Consider the following 16,963-nt stretch of genomic DNA (forward strand, 5'->3'; position numbering starts at 1 on the left):
AAGAAAATACAGAAGTTTATAAAATTTGATTGAAGGAAAGATAAGTTCTCTCTTTTAGATCTTCAATGAAGAGTGATGACAGGGCATCCAAGTAAAAATGCCAGTAATATGTTTCTGTGAACGCCCTAGTTGAAAACAACAGCTCACTGCCCCCAAAACACGATTGTATCACAGATGCTTCCACACCAATCAGCTGTTGGAGGCTCTGCAGCTACCATCTCCCTCATTACTCCAAGTAATAAAATTCTGGAAGGTAAGAGGCTCAGGGAAAAGCTAATGCAAACTGTCATGGAGAACATTTTGTTGCCATCATTGTCAAACAACTCTATGAAACTCTGTTGGCTCAGTCCCTATACTCATTTTTAATTTTAGGAACTGTCACTTCATTGTCAAAAGGAATGTATCTTTTCTATAGACTTCTGGGTAACCTCTGAACTTAATAAATTTAATGTTTCTTTCTAGCAGTCATCACGGTTCTGTCAGTGAATATACAACTCTTCTTTTGAGGCCACCGACAAGGCTCCTGTTAGGGAGGGTTACTCACCTTGAGAGCTGCTGCATGGTGAGACATGGTCCTGCCTACCCGCTTATCACTGCTGTGCTGCTGGATGTCTGCAATCCACTCCTCACACTGGGCCATGATCTCAGCTCTTTTCAAGTAAAAATGTTTATGTATAACCTTAAGAATAAACCAAGCAAGAGAACAACATGTGATTGGGTCAGAATTTAAAAGACAAAGTATGTGGCATTACAAAAACATGAAATTTAAAAGACATGGCATTTTTTTTCTCCACAAAACTCAATGTGGTGAACACTCTACATTATTAACAGGGAAGAATCAGGATTATGACATCAGATGACTTGTGTTGAAATACCCAGTTCTATAAGCAGAAAATAATGCCCAATCCCACTCAGACATTTCAGTAGTTAATCCTATCCAGAGAACATAGAGTCAGAAGGCAAATGTAAATAAAAGAATAACCAGGAGAAAAAGTATTGACAACAGAAAAACTGTCAATTTCTATCTTTCAAAGAGAACTCAAAGAACATTTAGATGAGTAAAGAGATACTCAATCACAGGCATTCGCACAGATATCAGAACATAGCCCAAAATAGGCAATATTATTACTCTTTTAATTTTGTCTTCTGGTTAACTTATGAACAAGATTTTATTTTATGACGTTTAACTCCTTAAGATAAATGTGCTTTACATTCAGATTTTTAAAATTCTTTCTTTGAAAAACTGAGTAAAATTTCTGTGTATGTAGTAAAAGTCTATTTTTGACAAATTTAAGCTACAAAATAGATCATTTTGGAATTATTATTCTGTATTCTGGGTGAGCTACTTACTACGTTGCCCAAAGAGCTTGTCTCCTCTAAAGAAAAGGCAATAATACCTACAAGGGAAAAATTAGGAAAAACTGGGAATGGACGTAAAACACCACCAATAAGTTATTGAGTTTGATGCATACAGGGATACAAAAATGAGTACAAAACCACCTGATATGAAGAACCATGATAACCACAGAATAAGATGGGAGATGAGTGCACAAGAAAAAGATACGTTTTGAAAAATACAAAACAACAATAAAAAACAAAAACAAATCCCATGAAATTAAAAAAGTAGCAGGCCACAACTGATTGGGAAAATTAGAAAAGCATTCATGGACAAGGGGTACCCCTTTAATGTGAGCTACGTTCTAAAAGATGAGAAAGAATTATTGTTTCAAATTATACGTATTTCCTTTTTGTGAAAGTCATGTCCCCACTCTGAGTCCCCTGTGTTAGCAGTTTATTCTTCCAGAAAACAAAACTTTAAGCATGAACCAACAAATTACACTGACTGTGTATACTTACAAATTTCTTTTAATACATTTAAAAACTGATGTTTAACATATACAGAAAAGTGCCCAAATCGTGTGTATAACTGAACGCATTTTCTCCCACAGTGAACACAAGAAAACAACCTCTACTTAGATAAGAAACAGAACATTACCAAGCATGCCAGAAGATCCCCTTGTGCTACTTCTTACCATTAACCCTCATCCAAAAGTATACACTATACTAACTTCTTTAAGTATGAGTTTAACTCAGTTTTGAACTTTTTATAAATAGAATCATATAGAAAGTACTCTTGTGCCTGGCTTCTTATGCTCTTTATTGTGTTTATGATATTTGTCCATCTTAATGTGTGAAGGAGTTCACTCATTTACACTGCTGTATTCCACTTTATGAAAATTCCATAATTTCTCCATTCATTCTGCTGATCAGACTGTTTCCAATTTTTGGCAATGTTATGAACATTCTCTACACCCAATATGTACACAACTGCTATTGAGCATATACCAAGGAATGGAATTGCTAGTCATAAAGCATATATTAAGCTTATTACCTGAAAGTATTGATATGTTAGAAAGTATTGATATATCAGAGCTCCAGTTGTTCCACAACCTAACATTAGGTATCAAAAGCCTTTGAACTCTTAGAGATGCTGAAGGATAGTAGACAGGAGCCAGACAATGTAGAGTTTTGAAGGCTATGGTAAGGACGCTGTGTTTTCATCTTCATTTAATGGGAAGTCAATGGAGTGAGATGATCTGATTATGCGTGGAGAACCATTGTAGAAGGACAAAGTGGAAGCAGCAAAATCAGAAAACTACTTCAACAATTCAAGCAACAGGTGATGGTAGCTTGATTTTTTTTGTTTGTTTGGTTTTTAAAAAATATTTATTTATTTGGTTGCACCAGGTCTTTTTTTTTTTTTAAATAAATTTATTTATTTATTTTTGGCTGCGTTGGGTCTTCGTTGCTGTGCACAGGCTTTCTCTAGTTGTGGGGAGCAGGGACTCCTCTTCGTTGCGGTACATGGGCTTCTCATTGTGGTGGCTCCTCTTGTTGCGGAGCATGGGCTCTAGATGCGTGGGCTTCAGTAGTCGTGGCACGCGGGCTCAGTAGTTGTGGCTCGTGGGCTCTAGAGCGCAGGCTCAGTAGTTGTGGCACACAGGCTTAGCTGCTCCACGACGTATGGGATCTTCCTGGACCAGGGATCGAAACCCATGTCCACTGTGTTGGCAGGCAGATTCTTAACCCATGTGCCACCAGGGAAGTCCCTGCGCTGGGTCTTAGTTGCGGCAGGTGGGCTCCTTAGTTGTGGCTTGCTGGCTCCTTAGTTGCAGCATGCATGTGGGATCTAGTTCTGTGATCAGGGATCAAACCTGGGCCCCCCGCATTGGCAGCACAGAGTCTTAATCACTGCACCACCAGGGAAGTCCCAGTAATGGGAGCTTGAAATAGGCTGGCCAGAGTGAAGATTTAATTAATTAATTAATTGTAGTACAGTTGATTTACAGTGTTGTGTCCGTTTCTGGATACAGCAAAGTAATTCAGTTATACATATACATACATATTCTTTTCCATTATAATTTATTACAGAACATTGAATATAGTTCCCTGTACTATATGGTAGAACCTTGTTGTTTATCTGTTTTATATACAGTAGTTTGTATTTGCTAATTCCAAACTTCTATTTTATCCCTCCCCAACCCCCTTTCCCCTTTGGTAACCATAAGTTTGTTTTCTGTGTCTGAAAGTCTGTTTTGTAAATAAGTTCATTTTAGATTTGCTTGTTCAATCTAATGTTCAATTAGATTCCACATATAAGTGATATCATATGGTATTTGTCTTTCTCTGTCTGACTTACTTCACTTAGTATGATCATCTCTAGGTCCATCCTTGTTGCTGCAAATGGCATTATTTCATTTCTTTTAATGGATGAGTAGTATTCCATTGCATATATACCACACCTTTATCCATTCATCTATCAGTGGACATTCAGGTTGCTTCCATGTCTTGGCTATTGTAAATAGTGTAGCTGTGAACATCAGGGTGCATGTATCATTTTTTTTAAATTATTTATTTATTTATTTATTGGCTGCGTTGGGTCTTTGTTGCTGTGTGCAGGGCTTTCTCTAGTTGTGGCAAGCGGGCACTACTCTTCGTTGTGGTGCACGGGCTTCTCATTGTGGTGGCTTTTCTTGTTGCAGAGCATGGGCTCTAGGATTGCGGGCTCTAGAGCGCAGGCTCAGTAGTTGTGGCACACGGGTTTCGTTGCTCCACGGCATGTGGGAACTTCCTGGACCAGGGCTTGAACCCATGTCCCCTGTATTGGCAGACGGATTCTTAACCACTGTGCCACCAGGGAAGCCCTGCATATATCTTTTTGAATTAGAGTCTTCTCTGGATATATGCACAGGAGTGGGACTGCTGGATCATATGGCAACTCTATTTTTAGTTTTTTAAGGAACCTCCACACTGTTTTCCAGAGTGGGTGTACCAATTTACATTCCCACCAACAGTGTAGGAGGGTTCCCTTTTCTCCACACGCTCTCCAGCACTTGTTATTTGTAGATTTTTTAAAAATTTACTTTATTTATTTTTGGCTGTGTTGGGTCTTCATTGCTGCGCGCGGGCTTTCTCTAGTTGTGGCGAGCGTGGGCTACTCTTCATTGTGGTGCGCAGGCTTCTCATTGCGGTGGCTTCTCTTGTTGCAGAGCACAGGCTCTAGGTGCGCAGGCTTCAGTAGTCATGGCACGCGAGCTCAGTAGTTGCGGCACACGGACTCTAGAGCGCAGGCTCGGTAGTTGTGGCCCACAGGCTTAGTTCCTCCGCGGCATGTGAGATCTTCCCGGACCAGGGCTTGAACCTGTGTTCCCTGCATTGGCAGGCAGATCTTAACCACTGCTGCACCAGGGAAGCCCCCCTCACTGTAGTTGTGATTTGCACGTCTCTAATAATTAGCAATGCTAAGCATCTTTTCATATGCTTATTGGCCATCTCTATGTCTTCTTTGGAGAAATGTCTCTTTAGGTCTTCTGCCCATTTTTTTGACTGGGTTGTTTTTTTTGTTATTGAGCTATATGAGCTGTTTGCATATTTTGGAAATTAAGCCCTTTTTGGTCACAGCGAAAATATATTTTTCATCAAATTTTGATTATGCTTTGAATGGTGGAGTGAAATTTGTCAACAGATTGAATGTGGTATGTGAGTAAAAGAATGAAGGCACACGTGGTTAGGGTTTTGGGTTTAGACCATGGTGCTTTTACTGAGAGAAGAAAGGAAGGAAGAATCAAGAGTGCAGTTTTGCAGTGTTAAGTTTGAGGTGGTTATTATACATTCTAGTAGACTTGTCAAGTAGTTTACATATCTGGATACGTTATTTGAGTCTTAAGGGCACTAAGAAATTAATTTATGATACAAACAGGAGGAATATAAGTTTATCAAGGGCAGGAACTGACTTTCACTTTTCCCTGAGTTCAGAGTACCTTAGTGCAGTACCTAGTAACAGCTGATATTCCACACGGCTGCCAAATGAATTACTTAATGTAAGTAGCCCAAACTTGAAAAGGGACAGAACATTATGCTTAAGAGTACAAAGAAATGCATGTTTGTATTTCCTGTAATATTAGGAAAAGTAATTACCCACAGCCTTGAATACAAGCCTTTGCAAAAGTAAAATACCCAACTATGTCATTCAAAGTGCAAAGTCATTTAGTAATAACAAAAGGAAGAAACGTTTTTACATTCCTTCAGAGTATATTCATCGATACTACTTAATGAGGAGAGTTTCGCGTATAATGCTACATATAGTTCACACATAATATTTGCTTAACTGTATTAAAGATCAATTTTCTATCAGGTAAATACGCCAATTCTTCCTCTAAAGTGTGTTTCTAGCACAAGCTAAGAAACTGATGATCAAGGGAAACAATTTAGGAAAGAAAAATGTTTCATGACAGAGTTAAAGTAAGATGTGATGAAGTAATCTGATGTGATAAGTAAAAATACAACCATATTTTAGGCAGACTAAGGAGAGATAACTAAGTACAGGAAAAGAGCCACACTTCAGGATGTGGTAAAAATGAAAGCACGTGACAGTATCAAGACTGGTTTCAGAAACTAAGTTCAACTTTTCCTAAAGAAAAGAAAATGTCTTTTTCTTCAATTTCACACACAGATATTAGTATAAGGGCAAAGTTTCTATTTGCAAGACAACTAGAAAGTATCTTAATCTCTAATAAAAAAGAATATTTTTATGAAGAATATTTTAGTAACATATTCTAGCATATACTAACATAATAACTAGCACAGTATGCTAGTAGAACAGTAGCCATGAAAAATAAAGAATTAATAAAACTGTCCAAAAATATAGTCAGATGCCTTTTAGGAAGTAAACGGTTTAAAAAATTCATCTGTACTATATTATTACTGATTTTTCATGACTAAAAACAAGAGTAAACTTTAGTATACCACAGATATAAAGGGAAGTATAAGACCTAAACTATATTCTATTATGTCTTTAATAAAGTATTTCATTACTTTTATTAAACATACCTCTTTAAAACATGGTGAAGGGTTTCTGATTTGTTCTAGCATTGCCCACTTAACCGTTGCTTGTCGAATGTTTCCATCATATTCTCGAGAACTCTGTGTGCCACTGGGAGTGCCCCTAGACCGTTCATATCCTGGTTCATTAAAATAAGGCTCAGCTACTAATATAAGGGACTGAACAGACACCAACACCTGAGGACCAAAGAAATAAAGATTAGTTATGATAGGACATTTTTACTACCAGTAAACTAATACCTTGCTTTATCAACTAGGAGTGCCTTTTAATATGTGCTTCCACATAACTTTATCACCATAAAATTGATGTTAATAATTGACACTGAAATACTTTATTATTAGAGCAAAATTAAAATAGGTACAGTAGAATCTTATATAATATTTATATATATGTTTTATATTCTTGAATCCTTGAAGAAGAAAAATAGGTACGAAGATCCTATTTCCTGAAACTACTAAAAAAAACACTTGCTTATAAACATCCCATACCAATTTAGACATCATTTTGCTCGAACTGTCCTTACTCTTAAAGGGCATAAAGCTAACAATGTACTCCTAACAATACTCACTTGTAAGAAAAACTACACATGACGCAGTCTTTACTTTCATTCCAAGGAAAATTTACTTTCACGGTATCACAAAAATATTACCAGAAGCTTTCAATGGCAAGATGACATGGCTCTAAGACCAGCTCTGACCCCCTACTTAGATACCAGAAGGTTTGTTTCTCTAGATATAACCAACATTGAGAGTTCACTCTTAGTTAGTATAGTACTGCTTGCTAATATACTTACATAACTGGCTAATATGACATCTTTGGAGGCAGGAAAATATTAGCTATAATGTTCCCACTTCATAAATGAAAAACAATTAGCAGCAGTTGCCTTTTCTTTAGGGAAGATGATTAAACAACATCAAGGATATGCACCTTAGAAGTCAAGGAATACATTTTCTTAAAAAATGGAAAACTTGAACCTGAAATATATGACCTATGAATACACAAAGTTAAATATGACCTGAAGTAACCATGTTGCTGAGGCCAAGGTCAGCTATGGAAAAAAAAATTAACCTGTATAATTCTGAGGCAAAGATCTCATAATTTTTAAACTTACTGAAACTAAATATATCACTAAAGGAAAGTGATTTCCCTTGGCTATATACTTTCCCCCAACTCAAATCTGACACTTCTGAAATAATCTTCCAGGGCATATTTATTAGTTCCTTTCCTTTTCCCTTTTAAATAATCTTCCTCTTATATGAGTAGGGTATATTCCCATTATCTACGAAGGCAGAGAAAGAAATTTTGTAACATAGGATTCAGTTACTTACTTAACCTCAACTCCTTTGAGACAAAATATAGTTTTATAAATCTCAAGCAGCTGGAGATTCAAACAATTTACAAACTACTTCAGATTCATAACACATCTGGTTTTTTAAAAGAGCTAAACTATATACAGGAAATGAAAAATAGATGTTTTGTATACAGAACAAAGAAAACTATATTTGAAAATAAATTTGAGTTTAATATTGTCTGCTAAAAAACTGAACTATAACATCTGCATTTGATAACAAATAAATTAGCAGAGATCGATATTTCTTGGAATTAAATTCAAAGAATAATTTATAACACGTGCTCTTTTCTCACTGGGTGACATTATTATTTACTCTTTATGGGCATCTTCTATTTACTTTTTAAACATGTACCTTTTAGGAAATATATAAGTGCCACTTTATTTTTCTTTGGGGAACTCAGCTATTTCGGAGTCAAAATATTCATTTTATGGAATTTCTGGAGCCTTGAATTATCTGACCTACTTACTCATTTTATTTCACAGCACACTTTATTGTAGCCCATAAAACACTCTCATGAAAAACCAGTAAATAAATCCTTGGGAAGAGGATTTCTCTTTTTTAAAAGCATTTGATTTTCAATATTCTAAATTAATAGGATTTATCTAACTCTGAGAAACACTATATTTTGAAGTCAGAGAGACCAAGGTAGGCAGAATAACTTTATCCCCTCAGAATCCATTTTTTGGTCATCTGTAAATAGAAATAATACCTATATAGGATGACTGTGAGAATTAAATAAGGGGTTGAGAGGTGTAAAACAATAGGGCTCATACGTGTAATTAATACACAATAGCTATTCTTTCGTGGAGTGAAAATGACAGCATACATCCAGAAGATAGCAAAATGCAAAACAAAATCACTTCTACTCTAAAAACAATAAATTTTAACTTATGTAATAGGGATATGCAAAAAAGCAGTCAGCATGAGTTCCATTTTGATCAACAAAACTTAATTAAAAGAGCTCTCTGGATCAAACCAAAAAACAAACCAAAAAAACCCAATATTTATCATAGCCACATCTGGCTAAAGTGTTTTCTTAGAATGAGTTGAAAATGAGTCGGTAATTAACAGAAAAATATCTATTACGTACCATAATATACTATATATAAGTTATACTTAATAATAAACAGAGGGGCTTCCCTGGTGGCACAGTGGTTGAGAGTCTGCCTGTCGATGCAGGGGACTCAGGTTCGTGCCCTGCTTCAGGAAGATCCCACATGCCATGGAGCGGCTGGGCCCGTGAGCCATGGCCGCTGAGCCTGGCGTGCGGAGCCTGTGCTCCGCAGCGGGAGGGGCCACAACAGTGAGAGGCCCGCATAACGCAAAAAAAAAAAATAAATAAATAAACAGAATATATTTGCATTCCATAGTGGAAGTTCACCGATTCTTAGTCAGCTCTTTGACATTTTCATAAAGTCAAGAGTCAAAAAAGCTTTTATTCACAGGCTGAATTTACAGTCCCTCTCCTCTTTAGCTTTATGTTAGCACCCACAAAACTGCAAGATGTTCTCATTATATTTTATTCAGAGGCTGACTAAATCAAGAACCATATAACAGCTTCCTTTCACTGTTCTGTGTCAAACAAAAATTTTAACCCTACCAGGCCATAACCAGTCAGCAATCTTGCCTCCTACGAATGCCTTTATTTTCAAATTATAACTTGTCAGAAGATTTAATTCTTTGACCTGGTCTGGTATGTTAAAAATTTTCATTATAGGTATTTCAAACACAGGAAAGTACAGAGTATACAATCCAAAATATTAATTTGCAACAAGAAACTATGTTATACAAACTAATAACTTGTTTAGGGTAATGGAAAGAAACAGTCTTAGTTAAAAATGCTTTTAGCCTTTGAAAATAGTAAGCATCCTCCTCTACGGAAAATTATGCTGCTATTGAGTAGAACTATAATCAGTGGCTGATTTCCAGAACTTTCCATCTTAAGAAAAATGGTAGTATTTATATATTATTATATTATAAATATATTTATAAATGGTTGATTATGTGACATTAAATATGTTTAACTCCTCTTGCACATGACATCTTTATTAACATCCAACTGGAACAAACTATTCATAACGCATTAATATGTATTTTAGGTAGATTACAGCAACATTAAAAACCAGTCACATATGGGAATTCCCTTTTGGCACAGTGATTAAGAATCCGTCTGCCAATGCAGAGGACACGGATGAGAGCCCCGGTTCGGGAAGATCCCACATGCCACGGAGCAACTAAGCCCGTGCGCCACAACTACTGAGCCTGCACTCTAGAGCCCACGAGCCACAACTACTGAGCCTGTGTGCCACGACTACTGAAGCCCGTGCACCTAGAGCCTGTGTTCCGCAACAAGAGAAGCCACCGCAATGAGAAGCCTGCGCACTGCAACGAAGAGTAGCTCCCGCTCGCCACAACTAGTGAAAGTCTGTGCACAGCAACAAAGACCCCACGTAGCCAAGAATAAATAAAATTTAAAAAGTAAAGAAATTAAGTAATTTTTCCTAAGGCTCTGTAGTCTGCCTCTGAAGAACGAATCTAATAGACAACAAAGGACAATGTGTTCCTGACTAGATGCATTTGTTTCTAGTATGATGTTTATAAAGCAGTATAACACAAAAAAAACTACAGGCCAATATTTCTTAGAAATATGGATACAAAAATCCTTAAGAAAAATACTAGCAAACTGGGACTTCCCTGGCGGTCCAGTGGTTAGGACTCGGCGCTTTCACTGCCTGGGCCAGGGTTCAATCCCTGGTTGGGGAACTAAGATCCTGCAAGCCGCTCAGCATGGCCTATATATATATATATATATATATATATATATATATATATACACACACACTAGCAAACAATCCAGTTACATACAAAAAGAATTACACACCATGACCAACTGAGCTTTATCCCAGGAAAGCAAAGTTGGTTTATATCAAAAAATTAATATATCATAATAATAGAATAAAAAATAAGAATAATACAATCATTTCAATAGATGCAGAAAAAGCATTTGACAAAATCCAACATCTGTTCATGTTAAAAATACTCAAGAAACTAGTAGAGGGGAATGTCCTCAACGTGATGAAGGGAATTTATGAAAAATCCACAGCTGTTATCACACTCAATGGGGGAAGACTGAAAGTTTTCCCCTAAGATCTGGACAAAACAAGGCGATTCACCCTTGCCACAGAAAAGATATAGCCTCTCTTGTTCTTGCTCAAGTCAATTTTGTCACAGATCTGGAAATCTATATTCAGTAAACTATCTAAAATGTAGAGAAAGTCATATAATAATGGTATTATTTGTAAAACTAAAATAATAAAAGTGAAATATTTAGTCAACAGTGGTTGAAATAGTTCAATTATACTATATGAACTCAAAAGATTATTACATAGCATTTACAAATTATAAAATTGTAAACAGGGAAGATGGACATGCTCTAATGTTAGGTGAACAAAGCAATATACAAATAATTATCTACTATGTTAATTATGACTGTAAACTATGTATATGACAAAAAACCCTAAAGGGAAAATACAGAAAAGATCATACTTTATGTGTAGTAAGGTTTCAAAGTTGTAAAATTTAAACACTTCCGAATAAGTTTCTTTATTTCACAGGATTTTTGGTATATATTAGACATACAGATAATATAAAAGTTAAAAGCCAATCCAATTTTAAACTAAAAAACTTTGAAAACTGTAAATTTATTTTTAAAACTACATAAATCCAACAAAAATTTCAAAAATTGATTCCACTTCTCAGGTAAGTCTAATTTACTTCATGAAAAACAGGATATCTCTGAGTTTCCTTTCAGAGTAAAACTGATCATAAAAATAGTTTCTGTTGACAAGAGTAACATACATGTAGACAAATATTTTAAGGTTTTTGAACTAGAATTGACAATCATTTCTTTTTTAGTTTTTTAAATTGAAGTATAGTTGATTTACAAGGTTGTGTTAGTTTCTGGTGTACAGCAAAGCGAATACATATATTCTTTTCAGATTCTTTTCCATTATAGGTTATTACAAGATACTGAATATAGATTCCTGTGCTATACAGTAGGACCTTGTTGTTTATCTATTTTATATATAGTAGCCTATAGCTGCTAATCCCAAACTCCTAATTTATCCCTCCCCCTACATAATCATTTCTCAAATGAAGAAGTATTATAGTTACTTGGGGGAACATTCTAGTAACTTCCTTAGTTACTTTGCATGAATCATATAACCTCTGTTTTTCTTGAGTCTCCATATTAGCACAAAGGAAAAACTTATATTACAGTACTATTTAATTCACGGGGCTGCTTCAAGGTCTTTTCAGAGAACCTAAAAAAGTCACATCCTAAAGAATGATTTTTCATATCTCTTTTACCTAATTCAATGTAAGAATGTAGGAAAAGAATCCTTTCAAGGTAGGTCAACTTTAACAGGCTGACCTGGGCATAATTTATGGTGGTCTTTCTTAAAATAAACACTAAACTGCAAATGTGAGTTTAAACTATCATGCACCAACAGTGGTTTATTTCTGTTTCCTCAATGATCAAGCAACAAAGTTAATTCCTATTATTAATATGTCTGTCTCTTTGCTGGAATTCTGAACTATTAAGATAAAGCATCAGCGAAGAAAATTTGATGGGATACTATATAACATTTTATTTTATGTACTCAGATGGCTTGTGAAAATTAACTTAAAAAATTCAAGACTATGAAACATGTGTGCTAAGTGCTCTGCCAAATGAGAATGGCAAATCCCAAGTTTTATGAATTCCAGGACAGTACCTCTAAACCTCAGATGAGACCCATTATTTTTTTATTTTTATTTTAAAATTTATTTATTTTATTTTTGGCTGTGTTGGGTCTTCGTTGTTGCATGCAGGCTTTCTCTAGTTGCAGCAAGTTGGGGGCTATTCTTCATTGCAGTGGGAGGGCCTCTCATTGTGGTGGCTTCTCTTGTTGCAGAGCACGGGCTCTAGGAGCACGGGCTCAGTAGTTGTGGCCCACGGGCTCTAGAGCACAGGCTCAGTAGTTGTGGCGTACAGGCTTAGTTGCTCCGCAGCACGCGGTATCTTCGCGGACCAGGGGTTGAACCCGTGTCACCTGCACTGGCAGGTGGATTCTTAACCACTGCGCCACCAGGGAAGCACCGAGTCCCATTATTAACTAGATTACAGAAGAACCATATCATGTGTGGAGAGATATGTAACACTAGTAGTTATTAAATTCTACTCACCTGAGTTTGAGCCTTATAGTGACTGGGAGATGGAAGAGGCTAATCTGTCTTGCCTGATCTTGTTGCACCAGAGTGTACTTTAAGGCAAGTTAGGGATTTTTTAAAAGGGAATTTTGACAAAAAGAAAATTCTAATGTCCTAACTTAAGATTCTAAACTCAAAATGAGATATAACTCCATTGTACTAACTGCTCACCTATAAGCTATTTAGTATGTACTTCCTATCGTTTACTATGTTTATTCTTGGTCGCTAAAAAAAAATGTTCTTAAACCAAGATGGTTCCTTATTTTCTAAGTGAAATTGTAAGAGAAATTTGTTTACTTGCAAAAAGCTTGAGGTCTGAGGATTCCACTTCTCTTCTGGTCTTCCATGCCATGTATTTAAGATGCTTAAACAAACCTGAGGAAGAAGGGGGAAAAGTATAAACAGGATTGAAAGGAGTGCTTTTTAAAAGTAATCTGCCTGAACTAGAAATAAAATTGAAATGTTATTATGTCAAAGTTTCTCAGTTTTATGTACCCCCAGAAAACCCTAAGGGTTGGTATGTTAAAACAAATTGGTATCTTCAAATGTGATCCAGATCTGTGTGGCATTACAATTTCTTCATAATGAAAAGTGAGTTAGCAGCTATTACACATTAATACAAATAACATTTTTTTAATGAAAAATAACTCTTTTCCAAACAACAAAAAAATTTTTGGTGAGGAAAAGTGGTATTGTTTTACATTTAAGAAAATCTCTTTCAAAATTCTGTAAATTTTGAAAATGGGTTATAGCTTAATAGAAGAGATTTTTTTTTTTTTTTTTTTTTTTTTGTGGTACGCAGGCCTCTCACTGTTGTGGCCTCTCGCCTTGTGGAGCACAGGCTCCAGACGCGCAGGCTCAGCGGCCATGGCTCACGGGCCCAGCCGCTCCGCGGCATGTGGGATCTTCCTGGACTGGGGCGTGAACCCGTGTCCCCTGCATCGGCAGGCAGACTCTCAACCACTGTGCCACCAGGGAAGCCCAATAGAAGAGATCTTGATTTCATACCTGCCTCTACATTCGATTTGTTGTTATATATTGCTTTGCTTGAAATGTATGAATAAAATCTGGCCTCACGCAAACATGAAGTGGGAAAGGGGAGGACCCTGCAGATTCCCTGAAGGGTCCTGAGGATCCCTAGAGTTCCTCAGAACAAATTTGAAGACGCATTAGTTATATGTTCACTCAAAGAGCAAGAATGAACTCAAAGCATCTGCCAAACACAGGTCAACAGTCACTCCAGGAAAAAGAGAACCAGGGACATGTTATCTGTACTTGTAAACTAATAATTTCATGTAATGGGCAACAGATTTAGAAAATAAGTGGTCCTTAAAAAAGCAGAGAAGTCCATCTCCTTGCTATTCTTTTAATGCTCTGTGAAAACAATAATGCAAAATACATCAATTTGTTTAGTAGATAAATTCATTAATAATTTTAAAAGACTTGTATCTGAACAGTTTTGTGAATTATTGTTTGAAGCACTATCATACATACCATCCCTCCTGGTTTTTAGAGCATCCCTGTGACTACCAATGGCAGGGATCTTCTCCCTAACTACAGATCTAGATCCCAAGGTTAAATGTTAGTCCCAATGTATAATAGAACAGACTATACAATTCAGGGTACTGGAATCTCAAACTCTAAACCTCTTCCCTATACCAGTAAGTCTTAAGGAAGTAATTTCTATTTTTTAAAAAATTTATTTATTTATTTTTGGCTGCATTGGGTCTTTGTTGTTGCACGTGGGCTTTCTCTAGTTGCAGCGAGTGGGGGAGGGGCTACTCTTTGCTGTGGTGTGCAGGCTTCTCACTGCGGTGGCTTCTCTTGTTGCAGAGCACGGGCTCTAGTAGTTGTGGCATGTGGGCTCAGTAGTTGTGGCTTGTGGGATCTAGAGCGCAGGCTCAGTAGTTGTGGTGCACAGGCTTAGTTGCTCTGTGGCATGTGGGATCTTCCCAGACCAGGGCTTGAACCCAGGTCCCCTGCATTGGCAGGCGTATTCTTAACCACTATGCCACCAGGGAAGTCCAAGGAAGTAATTTCTTAAATAATTCTTAACATCTACACTTAAACTCTATTCAAGTTCCAGACTCTCTCTTGAATAAATTCAACATTGCTACTTTGTCTAATTTGCCCAGTTATAAAAGACCTGTTCTTTGCTTTCCCCAACAAAGTAAGGTTTACCTCTGGTTAAGTATCCTACAATAAACCCAGAAAATGAATTCCAATTTTATGATTTGAGCTTATGGTGAAGACAAAATGATAACTTGTAAGCCCAGATCGGAGGCAGGCTGCACTTTTTAAAAACAGGAAGACAAAACCAAGGGAAAACTTGGGCCGTCTTTAATAAACCAGATCAAATTCAAGCATCTATTATTCTCACATCATCAAAGAGTCTGCTTATGAAATCGAGAAATTTCTTCTGACCTTCTAGTAATTTTTAAACATTAAATACTCTCAGCATGGAATTTACTATTGAAATTTCATCAAACTGTCCAAAATTACTTTGAAAGGTGATGATTATTCTTTTAAATCGAATTTTTAAAGGTTTATTGCCATATGAAATGATTTTTATTATACCTCTTCGTTAACTATTTCTGTGGAGACAGGAACGCATCTTCCTACTTACAAGAAAATATAAAACATTTTAACACAAATTAAACTTTAAAAATAATGGTACACAATGGTACGTATCATAGAAAACATGGATAGTATCTTCAGGTAATTCTGAAAAGATAACTGGAATTGAAGATATAGAAAGTAAACAGGGGCTTCCCTGGTGGCGCAGTGGTTGAGAGTCTGCCTGCCGATGCAGGGGACGTGGGTTCGTGCCCCGGTCCGGGAAGATCCCACATGCCGCAGAGCAGCTGGGCCCGTGAGCCATGGCTGCTGAGCCTGCGCGTCTGGAGCCTGTGCTCCGCAAAGGGAGAGGCCACAACAGTGAGAGGCCCGCGTACCGCAAAAAAAAAAAAAAAAAAAAAAAAAAAAACAGTAAAAAGAAAGTAAAGAAAGGTGAATGGCAAAGACAGGCATCTGGTTCTATTATCTTCTGAGTGGAGATAGCTCTCAATTGGCCAAGGAATGTGTTGAATAAGTTAGTCCCTCACAATAACCCCTTAAGACTATAAGTGCTTTGTAACACTGTTGTGTTTCTGCCATTTTTGGTTCCTTCTCTCTCATTCCTCAGGCTAATCTTTGCACACAGGGAAAAGAAGCACAAAGAAACGCATGTACTTTTGAAAAGATGATAACTAAAACAAAATTTCTGTTCAAATTACAAAGAAACTTTGGGTTACAATACTTTGGCATTAGAAACAAAAGACTGCAATTACATTACCTTGCCATCATTATAAAGGTTTGGATTGAATCGCACACTATGACCACCAGTCGTCTCTAGATTCACAAGAGGAGGTGAACTGGGATAATCTTGAGGAAAATAGACATCAAACTCAAAGCAGCCATTTGCATAAGGAGTGTCTGCTGGACCAGTTATCAGAACCTAGTATGCACATACAAACACAAAAACCTGTGTTACTATTCCTAAATGCTACTATTTAGAAAAATAATTCAACATGAAATAAGAACAATCTTCTTACATCCTATATACATCTCTACCAAAATGTGTTAAAAATGAAGTTAAAAGTTAAAAACATACACAGGACTAGGAAACAGTTTTAAATTACAATTAAAGTGATTTGGTTTTGGTGAAAATGGGCTTTTAAAAGAGAGATGCCCAATTGGCAGCAGGAAAGCTTACCTTAACAGCAAATACCTTTTAAAATATTAAGTTACTTTTTTTCTAAGAGCTTTCCTTCATGATCTCTACATTACTGTCAACAATTTGAGATTCTAGATATATTCATTATCATATCTCAAAGGTAAGAGAGTAACTTTCTGCTTCAAATCTTCAAGTTAATGTTTTAAGAAATAGCTTACTTTTTAAAAAAATAAATTAACATTT

At 36.5% G+C, this 16,963-nt stretch overlaps 1 protein-coding gene across 1 annotated transcript in view; it reads right to left on the bottom strand.

Annotated features, from left to right (window-relative positions):
* Nucleotides 1-16,963, bottom strand: part of BIRC6 (baculoviral IAP repeat containing 6) — a 245,524-nt gene that overhangs the window by 2,456 nt on the left and 226,105 nt on the right. The window contains exons 70-73 of the mRNA XM_065891330.1: nucleotides 16,340-16,501; nucleotides 13,303-13,380; nucleotides 6,391-6,579; nucleotides 545-679 (exon numbers count right to left, since the gene is read on the bottom strand). Coding sequence (XP_065747402.1) covers nucleotides 545-679; nucleotides 6,391-6,579; nucleotides 13,303-13,380; nucleotides 16,340-16,501 — 564 coding nt within the window. The remainder of the gene's footprint in view (nucleotides 1-544; nucleotides 680-6,390; nucleotides 6,580-13,302; nucleotides 13,381-16,339; nucleotides 16,502-16,963) is intronic.

This window comes from Phocoena phocoena, chromosome 14, assembly GCF_963924675.1.
Source record: "Phocoena phocoena chromosome 14, mPhoPho1.1, whole genome shotgun sequence".
Lineage (NCBI taxonomy): Eukaryota > Metazoa > Chordata > Mammalia > Artiodactyla > Phocoenidae > Phocoena > Phocoena phocoena.